At 35.6% G+C, this 16,725-nt stretch overlaps 1 protein-coding gene across 1 annotated transcript; it reads right to left on the bottom strand.

Annotated features, from left to right (window-relative positions):
- Positions 1–10,299: 10,299 nt before the first annotated feature.
- LOC125389124 (olfactory receptor 8B3-like) lies at positions 10,300–11,232 on the bottom strand. The gene has a single exon (XM_085688553.2). The coding sequence runs from the start codon at positions 11,230–11,232 to the stop codon at positions 10,300–10,302; it is 933 nt and encodes a 310-aa protein (XP_085544679.2).
- Positions 11,233–16,725: the final 5,493 nt, after the last annotated feature.

Genomic DNA, 16,725 nt, shown 5'->3' on the forward strand with positions numbered 1-16,725 from the left:
CCAGTTATGCCAGCATCATTTGTTAAATATGCTTTCCTTTTCACGTTTGATATTTTTTGCTTGTTGTCAAAAATCAGGTGTTCGAAGGTATGTGGATTAATATCCAGGTCTTTGATTTAGTTCCATTGCTCCTCCTGTCTGTTTTTATGCCAATACCAAGCTGTTTTTAGTACTGTAGCTCTGTAGTAAGTAGAGATTGAAGTCAGGGATTGTGATGGCTCCAGAAGTTCTTTTATTGTACAGGATTGTATTGGCTATCCTGGGTTTTTTTGCTTTTCCATATGGAGTTGAGTACCGTTCTTACAAGGTCTGTGAAGAATTTTTTGGGAATTTTGGTTGGCATTGCATTGAATCTGTAGATTGCTTTTGGTAAGATTGCCATTTTTACGTTGTTGATTCTACCTACCCAAGACCAATGCAGATCTTTCCACTTTCTGGTGACTTCTTTAATTTCTTTCTTCAAGGATTTAAAGTTCTTGTCATATAAGTCTTCCACTTGTTTAGTCAGAGTTTCTACAAGATATTTTATGCTATTTGTGGCTATTGTGAAGGGTGATGTTTCTCTGATTTCTTTCTTAGCCCATATATCATCTGTGTTCAGGAGGGCAATGTATCAAAGACTTCAACATAAAACCAGACACACTGAATATTGTAGAGGAGAAAGTTGGAAGTACCCTTGAACACATTGTCTCGGGAGACCACTTCCTAAATATAACCCCAGCAGCACAGATACTGAGAGAAATAATTAATAAACCTGACCTACTGAAACTGAAAATGTTCTGTAAAGCAAAGGGCATGTTCAACAAGACAAAATGACAGCCTACAGAATGGCAAGATCTTCACTAACCCCATATCAGACAGAGGTCTGATCTTCAAAATATACAAAGAACTAAAAGAATTGGTCATCAAAAGAACAAATAATCCAATTATTGTTCAATTGAGTACAGCCATAAAAAGAGAACTCTAAACAGAGGAATCTAAAATGGGAAAGACACTTAAGAAAATGTTCAACATCCTTAGTCTTCAGAGAAATGCAAATTAAAACAACTCCGAGATTCCAACTCACACCTGTAAGAATGGCCAAGATGAAAAACAAAGATGACAACTTATGCTGGAGAAATTGTGGGGTAAAGGGAACACTTTTGCATTGCTGGTGGGAATGCAAGCTGGTACAACCCCTTTGGATGTCAGTGTTGTTATTTCTCAGAAAATTAGGAAACAACCTTCCCCAAGACCCAGTAATACCATTTTTGGGTATATAATCAAAGCATGCTCTATTGTGTCACAAGGACATGTGCTCAATTATGTTCATAGCAGGATTTTTGTCATATCCAGAACCTGGAAACAACCTAAATGTCCCTCAACTGAAAAATGGAAAAGGAAAATGTGGTACATTTACACAATGGTGTACTACACAGCAAAAAAAAAGAAAGACATTTTGACTTTTGCAGTCAAATGAATGGAGTTAGAAAACATCATTTTGCGTGAGGTAACCCAGACCCAGAAAGACAATTATCACATGCACTTGCTCAAAAGTGGTTTTCAAACATAAAACAAAGAAAATCAGCCCACAATCACAATCCCAGAGAACCTAAACAACAATGAGGACCCTAAGAGAGACCTACACAGATGTAATCTATATGGAAAGTAGAAAACGACAAGAGCTCCTGAGTAAATTGGGAGCATGGGGACCTTGGGAAAGGGTTGAAGGGAAGAGGGTAGGCAAGGGGAAAAATGTTGTGCTCTGATGTGCGAGTCACCTCTGTGTGCTTTAATTGCTATTAATGTATAAAGAAACTATTGGCTTGTTGATAGGGCAGAACTTATGTAGGCTGGGAAGACAGAACTGAATTCTAGGAGAAAGAAAGCAGAGTCAGGGAGATGCTATTGATTCGCTGGAGACAGATGCTGGAAATTTTACCCAGTAAGCCACTAACATGTGGCAAAATAGATTAATAAAAATGGGTTAAATTAATATAAGAGTTAGCCATTAAGAAGTTAGAGCTAATGGGACAAGCAGTGTTTTAATTAATATAATTTCTGTCTGGTTATTTTGGTTCTGGGTGGCCAGGACAAACAAGTAGGCCCTCTTCCAACAGAGCTAAATAAAAAAATCAATAAAAATTTATTATCTACTATACACATGTTGACCTCATCCCAGAGATTCAGGGATTGTTCAATATATATTAGTCAATAATTGTAACACACCACACAAACCAAACACTAAAAGCAATACAAATCAAAACAAAATCAAAGCAAGCAACAAAGAAACATGATCATCTCATAAAATGTAGAAAAGACCTTTTATAACATCCAATGTCCCTTCATTAAAGTCTCCTGGAGAGACTAAGGATATAGTTCACATACTTCAGCATGAAAAAGGAAATTTACAGAAGTCCGCAACCGACATCATCCTAAGTGGAGGAAAAATTCAAGGCATATTCACTCAAATTAGGAACAAGACAATAATATCCACTCTCACCATAGTTATACTACTAAAAATCATAATAACAAGCGATTGAAGAACCCTAGTGTAGGGAGCATACCACTTTAATCCAGCACAAGAGTTGTAGAGGCAGATGGAACTCTGTGTTTGATGGTAGCCTGGCATAGTGAGCTAGCTTCAGAGCAGCTGTGGGTGTTACACTGTCAAACAGACAAATCTTGTGTTAAAAAATGAAAAACAAAAACATACAATTCAAGAAGATTAAGGTGAGAAAATAGGACAGGAAGAAGCCAAACTATCTTTATTAGTAGATAGTATTTTGTACGAAAAATACACTGAAAACTACAGAAAGAAACTTCTGCACCTGATAAACAATTTCTGAATGCAAAACTGGAATATTCATGTTATTTTTATATACAAATGACAAATGGACTGAGAAAGAAATTCTAGTGAATTAAATACCTCAGAATAAAACCAGATATGCTAAATATAATAGAAGAGAAAGTAGGGGATAGCCTTGAATACATTGGCACAAGATACAACTTCTTGAACATAACATGATAGGCAATAAGATCAACAATTAATTAATGGGACCTCTATAACAATAGAAACCATTGCTATTTCAAAGAGGAAGAAGTCTACAGAATGAGAAAATATTTTCACCGATAGTGACACTGGGATATGTCTCTAATGCATGTACTGGCTTCTTAGATCCTATTCTATTTGGATGTATACCTTGCTCAACCTAGATGTAGAAGTGAGGGCCTTGGACTTTCCATAGGGCAGGGTGCATTGCCCTGTATTAGGACTGGATAGGGTGGTGTGGAAGGGTCAGTGGAGGGAGTGGGAGGGTAGTGGGAGGAAGAGAGGGAATGGGAATTTGGATTGGTATTTTTAAAGTAATAAAAAGATTACATTGTCCAGAATATTAGCAAATTATCTCAAACAAGAATGCACAGTAGTAAAAAGTACACATATTTGTAGAAAAAATGATAATTGAGCATTGATGAGGATGGAACCATTCTTCTCTTGTGTAATCTATTCTTTATTAGAGTTCTCCCAACACAAATAATATTGGGGGTCGAAGCCTTGACCACTTAATCCTGGCCATAGATACAGATTTATCTCTGGTACAGCTAGGAAAGGGGCAAGTAGGGATTTTTTTACAGCCCAAAATCACAGGGACAATCATCAACTTAAAAGAGTATAAGTCCTTTCCAAGATGAGGTGATTCTTCAACTTAGGATGCTACTCCAACTCTTAGCATTTTTTCCCTTCCACATTTTTGGCTATTTTCACTTGAGTCATGGGAAAAAATGGCATGTAGCATTATATCTCATATTAAGAAGAATGTTTATATATAGGGGATTCAGAAAATTTATGCATTAGAAAAAATTCAGAGATTCCTTATGTCTCTTATTCAGTTATTATTTAAGAGAAATATTTGGATTTCTTCTAGGAAGAAAATGTAATAAAGACTTAATACCTGATATACACTAAAAATACTTCTGAACTACAGGTGATATTTTGTGATTAGAACTTTGGGTGTTCTCCAACAGCAAAGGAAATAACTTTATTCTGATTAACCCTGCCACTAGATAAGACAATGGATTATTCAAATATTTCAATTATAATTTCTTATAAATAATTTTTTTCATTTATTTTACCTACTGACCAGTTTCTTCTCCCTCCTCTACTGATGTTCTCTTCTTGTGGATACCAGTCTTCCCCTCTCTGCCTCCACTGCTCCTCCTTTTACATTTAGAAAGGTCTTCCATGGGCTTGAACAAAGTATGTCTTATCAGGTTGAGGTAAAACCTAGGAATTCCTTCTGCACAAAGACCAGACAGACTAATACAACATGAGAAACAGGATCCTAATGATTTTAGTGTGAATTAAATGGTTTAATACACTTTCTGATAAGTGGGGTAGAATTATAGTTACTCCCTTCCCAAAAGTATGGCATCTGAATATAAAAAGGAATTGATGTGATTGTATTTACAACTGGTATCAGGATAAGTCTCAAAATTTAATGCAAGTTTCTCCTTAAGGAATATACTGTCTCTTATAATTATGCAAATATAACCACCTCAAACGTACACAGTTTTCTTTTAAAATGCATTTTTGTATATAAACACACACACACACACACTTATTTCTTTATTCTTCTCACTTGCAATACACATTGACTATAGCCTCCCATTATTGTTCTCCTCCTAGTCAGAAGAGTATTCACCTGGAATACAAATGACAACAGATGCTTTTGTGGATGTGGGAAGAGAAAATCTTTATAAACTGTTGATGGGAGTATATATTATCTTAGCCCATACTGAAAGCAGTGTGGAGATTTCTTAGAAAATTAGAAACGGATCTACAATATGACTGCTCATACACTAATTTGAGTGATGTCCCCAAAGGAGTTTATAACTTCCTATAGTGATTTTTGCACATTCAAATTTATTGTTCTTCTAGTCACTAAAGACAGGAAAAGAAATCAATCTAGATGCCCATCATCTGATTAAAGGATGTTGAAACTGTTTTATATACACACAATGGGATATTATTCAGGTATAAAGAAAATTGAAATTTAATTTAACTTTAAGGAGAGAAAATAATCTAATTTTATCATATTTTGCTTATCTATTAATGAAAGGGCATTCAGGTTCCTACCCTGATTTTTCTATTGTAAATAATGTGCTATAGAATGTATTCACATTTAGTCATATGAGAATTATGTTTTAATTTTTGCAGTGCTGGGTATCAAACCTAAATTCTCATACACATATTCTACCTTCAAGTTACACCTTCATATCTGGTGTGACTGTACAGCATTCAAATTCTTACACAATGAGATGAGATTCTAAATTATTGAATCTTCATTGACATTTGATTTTTCTGTTCTATTTAAATAGTAAAAAGAAAGATCTGAAGAATTAGCATCTGATGGTAACTTTGGTTTATTTTTAATGAGCCTTGTTATTGAACTCATTGACAATTTGCATGTTTCTTTATAGACATGCATATGTAATCTATAACTTTTGTAATTAGCAGGTTGTCATTGTGAGGTTATAAGAGTTATCTTTATAGTCCATGTAAATTATTTTCTTCTGTTCAGTGCTATAGCAGTGACTTTTCTCATTGCTCTGACAAAATCCATGACAATAACAACTAAAAGAAAAGGTAAGCATTTTATGGCTCACAGAAAAAGGTTAAGAGCATCATGATGGGAAAATGAAATGACAGAATTGATGAGCGGCTGCTCCTAGTGTGTCCAGAGTCAGGTATGAAAATTGTTGGCCTCATATGTCCTCTCATGTCCTTCTCATTCTGTCTGAATGCCAGCCCATGGAAAAGTGCAACCTACAGCCAGTATTCATCTTTCCAGTTCTATTAACTCAATCTAAAAATTCCAGGACAACATGACCAAGAGGTTGTATCCCACATGATTTGTGATTAGAGACCTGGTAAAGTTATAGTATAAGCACTCATAAATGGACAGCTTTACTCACAAGAGAGAAATGTCCCCTTGGTGGGACTATTCTATTTTTCTATGACTGACTGCTTTTCACAGAAAATCAGAAGTCATTGTCAGCAGTCATCACTACATGTGGGGCTGTGAATTTTTAATCCTATGTAAATACTTTTATTTGTAAGTCTTGAAATTGTGTGTCTGACATACTTGGAGTAGCTAATATACTCTGTTTGTAGGATCCAATATAATTTTTTAATGTCTACATTCAGTTAACCTTTCTGAAAAATCTCTCCAATCCCTTCACCCCTGAGAGATGGTTAGAAACTTCTTCAAACCCTTTATTTTTAAACCATTATCTAGTATGTTCTTTCTGGGCTTTCTGTGTTATACCATTTCTCTGATTACCTGCTCTTATTTTCATAACACACACCTTTGTTTATCAAGTTTCTGGCAGGTTTTGAAATTTGGAAATGGGGGTAACTGAGATTTTTTTCAAGAGGACTTTGCATATTCAAAACCTGTTGAGATTCTTTATGAATATTGAGCTTAAAATATCACTGAGATATGACAGAGATAGCATTGATTCTACAGATGTCCTTGGAAAGTATTGACACAATAACACTAGTAAGTTTTCTGCCCAATTAGCAAAAGCTATGCTTCTAGGTGCTTACATCACTGCTTTTTAAGCAGGCAGAATTTTGTGTTTTTTCTACAAAAACTTCAGTAATTTTTAATCTTCATTTTTTTACTTTACACATATGTGTGGTACATGCATGTTCCTGTGGGTGCAAAAGTGCATACAGGCACACAAGTGTCCAAGGGCATGTGGATCTGTACTTGTTCTACCTTCAAGTTACACATTTGTATCTGGTGTGACTGTACAGCATTCATATTCTTGTACAATGAGATGAGGTTCTAAATTATTGAAACTTCATTGACATTTGGTTTTTCTGTTCTTTTTAAATAGTAAAAAGTGAAGGCAAGATATAAACTAAGGAAAGTCTAAGCTATGAGCAAAGCATTTTGTGTATTTATTCATCTTCCTTAAGCGATATCATGCAATTTTCATTGTAGAAATCTTTCACAACTTTGATTATGAATAGTGTAAACCAAGACTAGAACTTTATTTCCTGCCACCCAGACCCAAATAATCACCCAGAAATTACGTTGATTACAATATTGTTGACTAATGGCGTATGTATATTCCCAGTTATCTTAAATTAACATCTTAAATTAACCCATTTCTATTAATCTATGTATCACCATGAGGTTATAGCCTACTGGTAAGGTTTCGGCATCTGTCCCCTTTGGCACCTACATTGTGTCTCTTCAATTCTGCCTACTCTCTCTCTATATAGCTTGATTTCCTCGCTGGTTCTATTCTGCTATGTCATGGGCCAATGGCTCAGAGAATAAGAGGAGAATCCCACATCAGAATAGTACTGCAATTCCTCAGTATTTTATTCTTTGGATTTCTTTTTGTATACAAAAATCATTAAGATCCTTAATAAATTTTCACTGCTAGTTACTGGTAAAAGAAATTAATATGCCACTTATGCAGCACAGTGGTAAAGAACTCAAAGGCACAAGTGAAACCATGGGTTTGACCCCAGCCTGAAATCATAATAATTCATCTAATTTGAAAAATTTAATTGAGAGAAGACTTCACTAAAGTTAAAAAATAAAACACTATAAAAGTAATGAAAATAAAATCTCCTTAAACGGTATTAAAATAAAATATATATTATACTTTGCAAATCTATTTAAATGAATTGAACATGGCCTTTATTCCTCTAATAGACATAAGTGAAAATTATCCCTTAAGTGTGGTAAATAAGTTTTCTCTGCCCTGAATGAATGTATATTGCTGTACAGTTTTATATTGCATCTGTAGGTTTGCTTCCATGAGATCGACTTCTGTACTATAAAAGATCATTACATACACATTAGTGTTTATTCTTCATGTTTGCTTAAGTTCATTCACTATTTATATAAATAATAATATAAGTTTTGTAACAATATTTTCTTAGGAAAATCAGGAAATATACATGAGTATATAAATATTTTGTATAGTTATATAAAGCATACAATATAGAAATTTTGATAAAATGGGAAGTCTAAAATGGTTATGTACCTATTTAAATAAAATATAGTTCATAACCCTGAGCCTATATTTCTCCTTAGTGTTTTTTCTCAGTAATCAGGTTTAACTACAAGGTTTAAACATTAAGCAAGCACTTAACGCTGATATATTCTCTCAGCTTCTTTGTTATGTAGGGGTTTGCTAAATTACACATGGTGGCCTTGACCTCTTGAGTGTTCGCTCCATTAAACATAGATACACATACCTTTTGAGGATTATTCTCTCCATGAGTCTTGTATCCTATCTATGTTGAAATAACTTTCTGGCTACCATTACAGGTGCAGAGTTAAGTGATGCCTCAATTTTTCTGAATTACCAAAAGTGAATACAAAAAGCAGTGTAATGTACACAATCATGCATTAGAAGGATGTTTGCTTTGTTTTGAACTATCTTGGAAGACCTTACTGCAACAAACACTGGCAGAAATATACAGTCATCCCTGCCTGTTGTCTTAGGCATCTGGACCATGGATATTTTTTACTACTGTTCATGATCCTACATTGATATGTGAAATGTGATCACTCCCATTATACAGTGAAAGATTTGTTTTTTGAAATGCACAGGATTCCACTGTCCTCCCACACAATGTGGATAACAGCCTCTTTCTAGAACCAAAAGTCTTTCCTCAGTTATTGCAATTTTTATAATGAAGGTGAATAATTAAAACTAAATCCTTACTGTAAATATTTCATCTACTCACGTTCGTTTGCAGAAGAGGAAGTTCTTTACCAAAACTTGTTCATCAAGACTTATGTGGAAATAATGTCTGTCCTTGATATATTCATTGTGCCAGCACAGTCCATTTTGGTGATATTTAGTTGATTTTGAAGGGAAATTCCAGATGGGAATTACATATTAAAGTCAACTTTTATGTTGTTATTTGCTTGTCCCCTATGTTTTGCGTTAAAATTTTCTTTATTGTCAATTAACTTGAGCATTTAAAACTATCCAGAGAGATGTTTCAGTGCTCCCAATATTTCCAGAAAGTTTCAAAACAGATAAAAGAAGCCATGAAGAGAGAATTCCATTGCCTTCCCTTTGCTGTCTGAAGTCTTCTTTCTAAATCGTCTCTCAGTAACCACTTGCAGTTTATTCCCTGATTTAACTGTACTCACTCTATTTGAACTTAAAAAATGTAGCCTGTCTTCATTTCCCAAATAAAGCAATTTTTATTCCCTAGAACACTATTAATGCACAGTCATTGTGGACATTAAAAGTAATATGAGATTAATAAAGCTAGGAAAATTGTTTCATAGCTATGCAAAAGGATGTTAAGATTCAGATAGCAATATTATTTTCAGAAACTAATCAGTGAATATATGCAGAGAAAGTTTCTCATTTTCTCACTGTCTACTTTGTTCCCCATTTAATAACATTTGTTTGCACTGATTCTGTCCATAACGTCTTTGTTTTAATTACTACACCTGTAAACTATTATTATTATTTTATTTAAATTTTGTGGATGAATCCTTACTGTAATAAAAAACAACAGTAAAAAGAATAATCCAAAATAAGCAACCACTGCAACAATGCAAGACACATGTACAAATAATACAGACAAATAATAATTAAGTTTCAAACCTGAAATATTATTTTATGTTCATATTGCCTAAAAATAATAATACAAATTTGCAAAAAAGTATCTGAATTGATAGTATGTTTGAAACCTAGAATGATTATGTAATTCTACACATTTCATTCAACAATTGATTTCCAATAAATCACATCAGTTACACTGGCAATTCACAGGGATATGCTACTTTCCTATGGAAGATATAAAGAAAATAATAGAAACAGAAGATTAAATTACACATTCAAAGATATAGGTTCAAAATGAGAAACCCACACACAGTCGATAATGGCATCCCAATATTACTTCATTTGATAGTTTAAAAATATCTTTTAATTTATAAGAGGAAACAGAATTTTGTAATCAATGGGCATAACAGATAAGTCTTTTTAATGCCTCTATGTTTAAATAAGAAACAGGATAGAAAGGGTGGAGGTGAAAAACTGAAGACAGCAGATCTGGAAGTATTTACTCCAGAAGAATCAAATTTCTTTTTATGATACAAAAAAATTCTAGATTTCACAAATATTCCAAGAATTTGTGCTTTCTCAAAAACTGAAAAATATGAATATGCAAATAACCAGTTAACTCATACAGTTGAAACATAGTACATGAAAAGAAATGATCTTTGTGCCCAAATTAAGTGTCATATAGACAATCTTGTACAATCAAAAGTTACCGCGGCTCAGGCTTTTCATCAGGGCAACTTTAATATCTTTGTTCCTCAAGCTGTAGATTAATGGGTTCATCATGGGAACCACATTGGTGCAAAAGACAGAAGAGATTTTTCCTTCATTCATAGACCCTGCTGAGGAGGGTTTGAAATACTCAAGTGCACCTGAAACAAAGAACAGAGAAACAGCAAGGATGTGGGAGCTGCATGTGCTGAAGGCTTTGGACCTGCCCTCAGAGGAAGTGATGTGGATGATGCTGGAAAGAATAAAACCATAAGAGATAAAGAGAGTTGAAGTAGGAATAATAATATTGATGCTCCCAGCAACAAGAATTACAAGCTCATTTGCATATGTGCTTGTGCAAGAGAGTTGGAGCAAAGGAGGAATATTACAGAAGTAGTGGTTGATGATGTTGGCATCACAGAATCTTAGTCTCAGCATGCATACAGTGTGAGCTATAGCATTAGAAAATGCAATAAAATAGGAACCAAACATAAGGATCAAACATAATTTAGGAGACATGACAACATTATACAACAGTGGATTGCAGATGGCCATGTAGCGATCATAGGCCATAGAAGTCAACACATAGCATTCAGATACAGCAAAGAATATAAAAAAATAGACTTGAGTCATACATTCCACATAAGAAATGACATTCTCCCTTAATACTAAATTCATCAGCATTTGGGGAGTGAACACAGAACAATAGCAGAGGTCTATAAACGACAAGTTAAAGAGAAAAAAGTACATAGGAGTATGGAGGTGAGAATTAAATACAGTCAGAATTATCAAACACAAATTTCCCAACACAGTAACCAAATATATTGCTAAAAATAGAAAGAATAAGGGCATTTGGAGATTAGGCTGGTCTGTTAATCCTACCAGAATGAATTTAGTCATAAAGGAGACATTTATTGAATCCATTCTTCTCCAGGGTAATCTGTGTTTGCAGAAAGTAGAGCTGTACTGGTAGATGATCCACACTCTTCAAGTGTCCTTTGCAAATGTGATGTGTTCATTAAGAATGTTTCTTCTATTATGGACTAATCACATAGAATTAACTGGTGCAGCCACAAAAAAACTATATTAAGTCAGAAAGCAACTGATAATGAATTTCCTTATGACTTCTGAAAAATATCACAAGATAAAGAACACAAGATGAAAGAGTCAGCCTTTTCCTATCTCTTGTCTTCCCTCACTAGAGTGCTCCCTACAACAATAAAATTATACTGAGATGTCTAGACAGTACATTTTTGGTTGCTTGTAGATTTTCTCTGTTACAGTACAAATAAAAAAGGCATGCTCAAACTAAAACTAAAAGAAAAAGAGAGGAGTTAGGCAAAATGTTTTCTGTCCCCTTGTCACAGAGTCAGAAATCTGGTTTGCCTGAATTCTGACCATGCAATAGAATTCCACTGGCGATATTGCAAGTCCATGGCCAATGCTTCTTAACACTTCAGATCACCTTGACTGCTTTTGTCAGCCAGGTTCACTTGACTTTCTTTTTACTTAGGAAAAGAAAGAAACTTGCTGAAGCCTACCATATATTTAGAGAAATAAAGGGCTTCAATTCAGATGGAAGGCAGGTAGGGAAGATCTCAGAGGAGTTGGGTCAGGAAACTGTAATCAGAATATATCAGTGAAAAAAATCTCTTCAATAAAGTAAAATACAAATAAGAAAATGTTTATTAAAAATAATACAAAGGAGAAAATGATGGCTATTAGCATTCCTAGAAATTAGTACTCACAGTTTTTAGCCCAAGCTTAGAGCAGTCTTATTTTCCCATTCCCAGTCTATCTGGATACACATTTAAGATTTAAAGATGTCAGATCTTTCAATTCAAAAAAGTTCTATACAAGGCTTAATTTTCCTGTTCCAATTTCTTAATTGTAGAAGATTATTTGTGATTAAGGTTTTGAATCTTTTCTGGAAATAGAAAAAGTGGCCCTTTAAGCTCAGGAAGTGTGTGCTTATAAGCAGGGCAGAAGAATGTCCAGGCTCTTCTTCAGGGAAGAGTATTTAAACAGAAAAAAAGGAGCTGAGGAAATTGCACTATGCCCTGATTCATGACCCTTATTTCCCAAGAGACCCAAAATTACACTCATCCTTTCCACGCACTCTAGAGAATGTGTCGTCCGCAGTGTGAGCATTGAGATAGACTCTTGCCTCTCCAATTAGCTTAACATCTGAAGGGAAATGTGAGTTTGGGGTTTGTTTTCCCTTGCTTTCTGCAATTAAGTGAGAATTACCTATAGGCCTTTCTGCTGACTATAGCTGTATCTGAAATTTGTAAAGTGTTGTAGGAAGTCACCACTAGTGCTGTCGTACCAGCAACATCACAGACACTATTTAAAAACTGTATTTCTGAACAAGATTGATATCGAGACATACTAACATGGAAGGGAAAATTTCAAGAGGACTCAACCTGAATCAAAATACTGCAGCAGGTTCTCTAAAACCTCCCATATGTATCACCTTTTTCTCTTTCAAATTCATGGTTTCTTCTTTCATTAATTGCTGTTAAATACATATATGGCTATGCATAATCAGACTAATTCCTAAATACATTCATACAACATTCTTAATCTATATACTGCTACTTGTATATATATATATATATATATATATATATATATATATATATATATATATATATATATGGAATGATCATGCGGTATTAGATGACCAATTGGTAGGTCTTTGTGTTTTGGGAATTCTTTCAGTCAACAGTGCATTAGGGTATGTTCTGATGTACTATAGGTACAGAGGAAGAGCATGTTCACTCTCTTTGTTGCTGGTCAGAGTTGTGTTCATAGCTCCTAGCACCCACAGAGGACCACAGCTCTCTACCCTAATTGTGAGTTGTAGAATATGACATTTAAGTAACTCAGGATTCTGTTGTCGTGAGACACTATTACTCCTGGCAGCACCAATCTATTCCTAAGAGAATGTTGCGTACTAATGCAGCTCCATTAGAAACTTCTTTTCTTCTTGGCAAAACAGACCTTCAGATAAAGAACTTCCCTTGCCTTGACTACTCACAATATGTACGCTCTCCAAATTGAACAAACAGGATACAAGTAAAACGATTGCTGAACCTGTCGAAGACAGGGAAGGACAGTGTTTCAAGCTTTCCTGCCACTGAAAGTGGCCTGTCAGACATTCTAGCCCTTAACCAAAGTTGGTTGCCCAATAATTGCTAATGAGGCTTTGAGAATTGCTCAGGTAGCCAGTTGTCTCCTTCATTTTTTGCACCTTTGAAAGTTGCTTATTTTTACTTCCTTCTTACTAAAGTAATATCATTTTCCTTCTCAGGTCTTTGAAGGAGTTGAAGATTAGATAGTCACAGATACTTTCCTCTCATAACTTAGCTAAGACATATTTAGTATAAGACTTAGACTCCTCCATGTAGAACAACTACTAAAATAATTTCTGTTATTTGCTAATTACCCTAAAATGGACATTTAGCATGTGTTTCTTACTTGATGTAATTCATGTTTGTTGTAGTACTATTTTGTGTAAATAGTTTTACAATATATATGTTTTACAGTATATTTAGAACCCTCTTATTTAGACAAATGGGCCAATTTGGTGGGAATTTACTCAGCCATTAGCCTTTTGGGTACCAACCCATTAGTACAAAGTACTATAAGTACAATAGAAGTACTTACATAATATAAATAAAGTATATAATATAATATAATATAAGCACAGATGAAAAGTGTGTGTGCTCTCTTGGTTGCTCATCCTAATTCTCTTCACAGCTTCAGGTACCCATAGAGGACTACAGCTCCCTATCTTTACTGTAAGTTTTTCACAATATGAATAATTTTTATTCTTACCTTGAACTCTGGTGGACCTAATTAATTAGTTCTTATTTTGTACTCTCATGGATCTAATTAATGACAACCACACCACTCTATGGGAAAGACTATATTTCTCATTATCAGCCTACTCGGTTGCCTATAGTTCTTTGTGTAGCATTGAGGAATCTATATTGGGATGTTATTGTTTTTGTTCTTCTTATGTTTAGGAATGCAGTTATGTTGGAGAAAATTTACAGTATAGCTTCTGATATTCTGAGGACACAATCTCACAGAAAACGTCGTGATTCTCTGGCTCTCACAACATTACTTCCACTTTCCCCCCCAACAGTTTATTGAGCCTTAATTACGAGGCACTGGTCATTTCTTTGTAGGTACTGGACTATACAACTCTGCATAGTGATTGATTGTGGTTTTATCTAATCATATGCACCTGTTGCAAAGAAATGCTTTCTTGTTGAAGGGTGAGGACTACACTTACCTGTGAGTATAAGAAAAATTATTTATAATGTACTTAGGGATTAGGCCATTCTAGTAAAGTAGTAGCTGCAGGTTCTTCTCCTTAATCTATACTTCAATATCTCTGGGTAGTGGCTAAGTTTGTAGCACCAGGCAGGATTCATGTCTTGACGAATTGGTCTTAAGTTCAATTAGAGAACTACTGGTTACCACCAAGATAGTCATACCACTACTGTAATTTTAGGATTGCAAATCCATTATTTTCATTTTATTTCAAGTTTTGATTTTATGGTATCTCATTTCCCTCTTCCTGCTCCTCCGTGCAAACCAACAAATGCCCTCCTCACTTTTGTTCATATTTGTGTATGCCTATGTGTCTATGACCACGTGTGAGAGGTTGCCAGTAGAGTCCGAAATACCACATAGAATCTCCCGCATCTCTAGTAATAACAAATTATGAGTCACTTGATTTGGGTGATGGTCACGAAACTCTGGTCTTCTAGAAGACCTGTAAGTGCACTTATCCACTGACATGACTTAATGCTCCAGTTTGTTGGTTTTCTTTTTTTTTTTTTACATTTTTTATTGTTTTTATTGAGCTATATATTTTACTGAACTCTACTTCCTTCCTCCCCCACTCCTTCTACCTTCTCCCATGATATCCACACTCTCAATTTACTCAGAAGATCTTATCTTTTTCTACTTCCCATGCAGATTAGATCCATGTATGTCTCTCTTAGGGTACTCTTTGTTGTCTAGATTAGTTGAGGTTGTGGGCTATAGGTTGATTTTTTTTCTTTGCTTTATGTCTAAAAGCCACTTATGACCATGGGGGGCTCAGTCCGGTGCTCCGATGTGGGTTTCCGTCTGTATCGCCATCCATCGTCGGATGAAGGATCTATGGTGATAAGCAAAATCTTCATCAGTATGGTTATAGGCAAAGGCCGGTTCAGGCACCCTCTACTCTGTCCAGAGAACAATCTGGGGAATCTCTCCTTGGACCTGGGAACCCATTTATAATCAAGTCTCTTGTAAACCCTAAAATGACTCCCTTAGTTGAGATATATTCTTCCCTGATCCCATATCCATCCTTCCTCCCTCCCCCATCTCAGTCCCCCGAGTTTTCCCCATTCCTCCCCTACTCCCTTCTCTCTAATCCTCTCCCCTTCCAACAACCCTCCCACCCACCCCCCCATGCAACCGAGGTTACCTGGGACTCTTGTCTATTTCCAATCTCCAGGAGGATAAGTACATGATTTTCTTCAGGTTCGCCTTCTTATTTAGCTTCTCTAGGATCTCCCCATGGTCCAAATGAGGAGCAGAAGGAAGAAGAACATGAAAAAAAAACTCAGGACCGCGAGGGGTGCGATCACCCACTGATACAAGGGGACTGATCTAATGAGAGTTCACCAAGGCCAGTTGGACTGGGACTGAACGAGCACGTGATCCAACCAGATTTTCTGAATGTGGCCGGATTCTCTGAATGTGGCTGGCCTGGAGCCTTTCTGAAAAGCCATTGACAATGACACTGGGACTTGTTTCCTCTGCATATACTGGATTTTTGGGATCTAGTCTGTTTGGATACTCACCTTCCTGGACCTGGAGGGAGGGGGGAGGAACTTGAACTTCCCACAGGGCTGGAAGCCCTGACTGCTCTTAGGGATGGAGAGGGAGGAGAAGTGGGAGGGGGGGAGTGGGAGGGTGTTGGGAGGAGGGGCAGAAATGGAAACTTTCATAATTTAATAAACTTTGAAAAAAAAGTCACTTATGAGTGAGTGATGTGGGATTCCCCTCTGTATGCGGTGAATACCATTGTTAATAAAGAATCTTCTTTGGTCATATTGTAGTACAGAATAGGGCAAGGGGGAAATATGAGCAAATAGAGGAAGAGAGATTAGGCAAAGTAAAGAGATGCCATGTAGCTGCTGTGGGAGACAGGCACTGGAACCTTAATGTTGAACAACAAGCCTTGTGTTGTTAATTAGAGAAATGGGTTAATTTAAGATGTAAGAGGTACCTAGAAATATGTGTAAGCTAATAGGCCAAGCAGTACTTTAATTAACACACTAATTTAATTAATACATTAGTGTATGTGTGACTATTTTGGGTCTGTGAGACTGGGAAGCAACTAAG

The sequence above is a fragment of the Myodes glareolus genome, chromosome 4, assembly GCF_982192425.1.
Source record: "Myodes glareolus chromosome 4, mMyoGla1.1, whole genome shotgun sequence".
NCBI lineage: Eukaryota > Metazoa > Chordata > Mammalia > Rodentia > Cricetidae > Myodes > Myodes glareolus.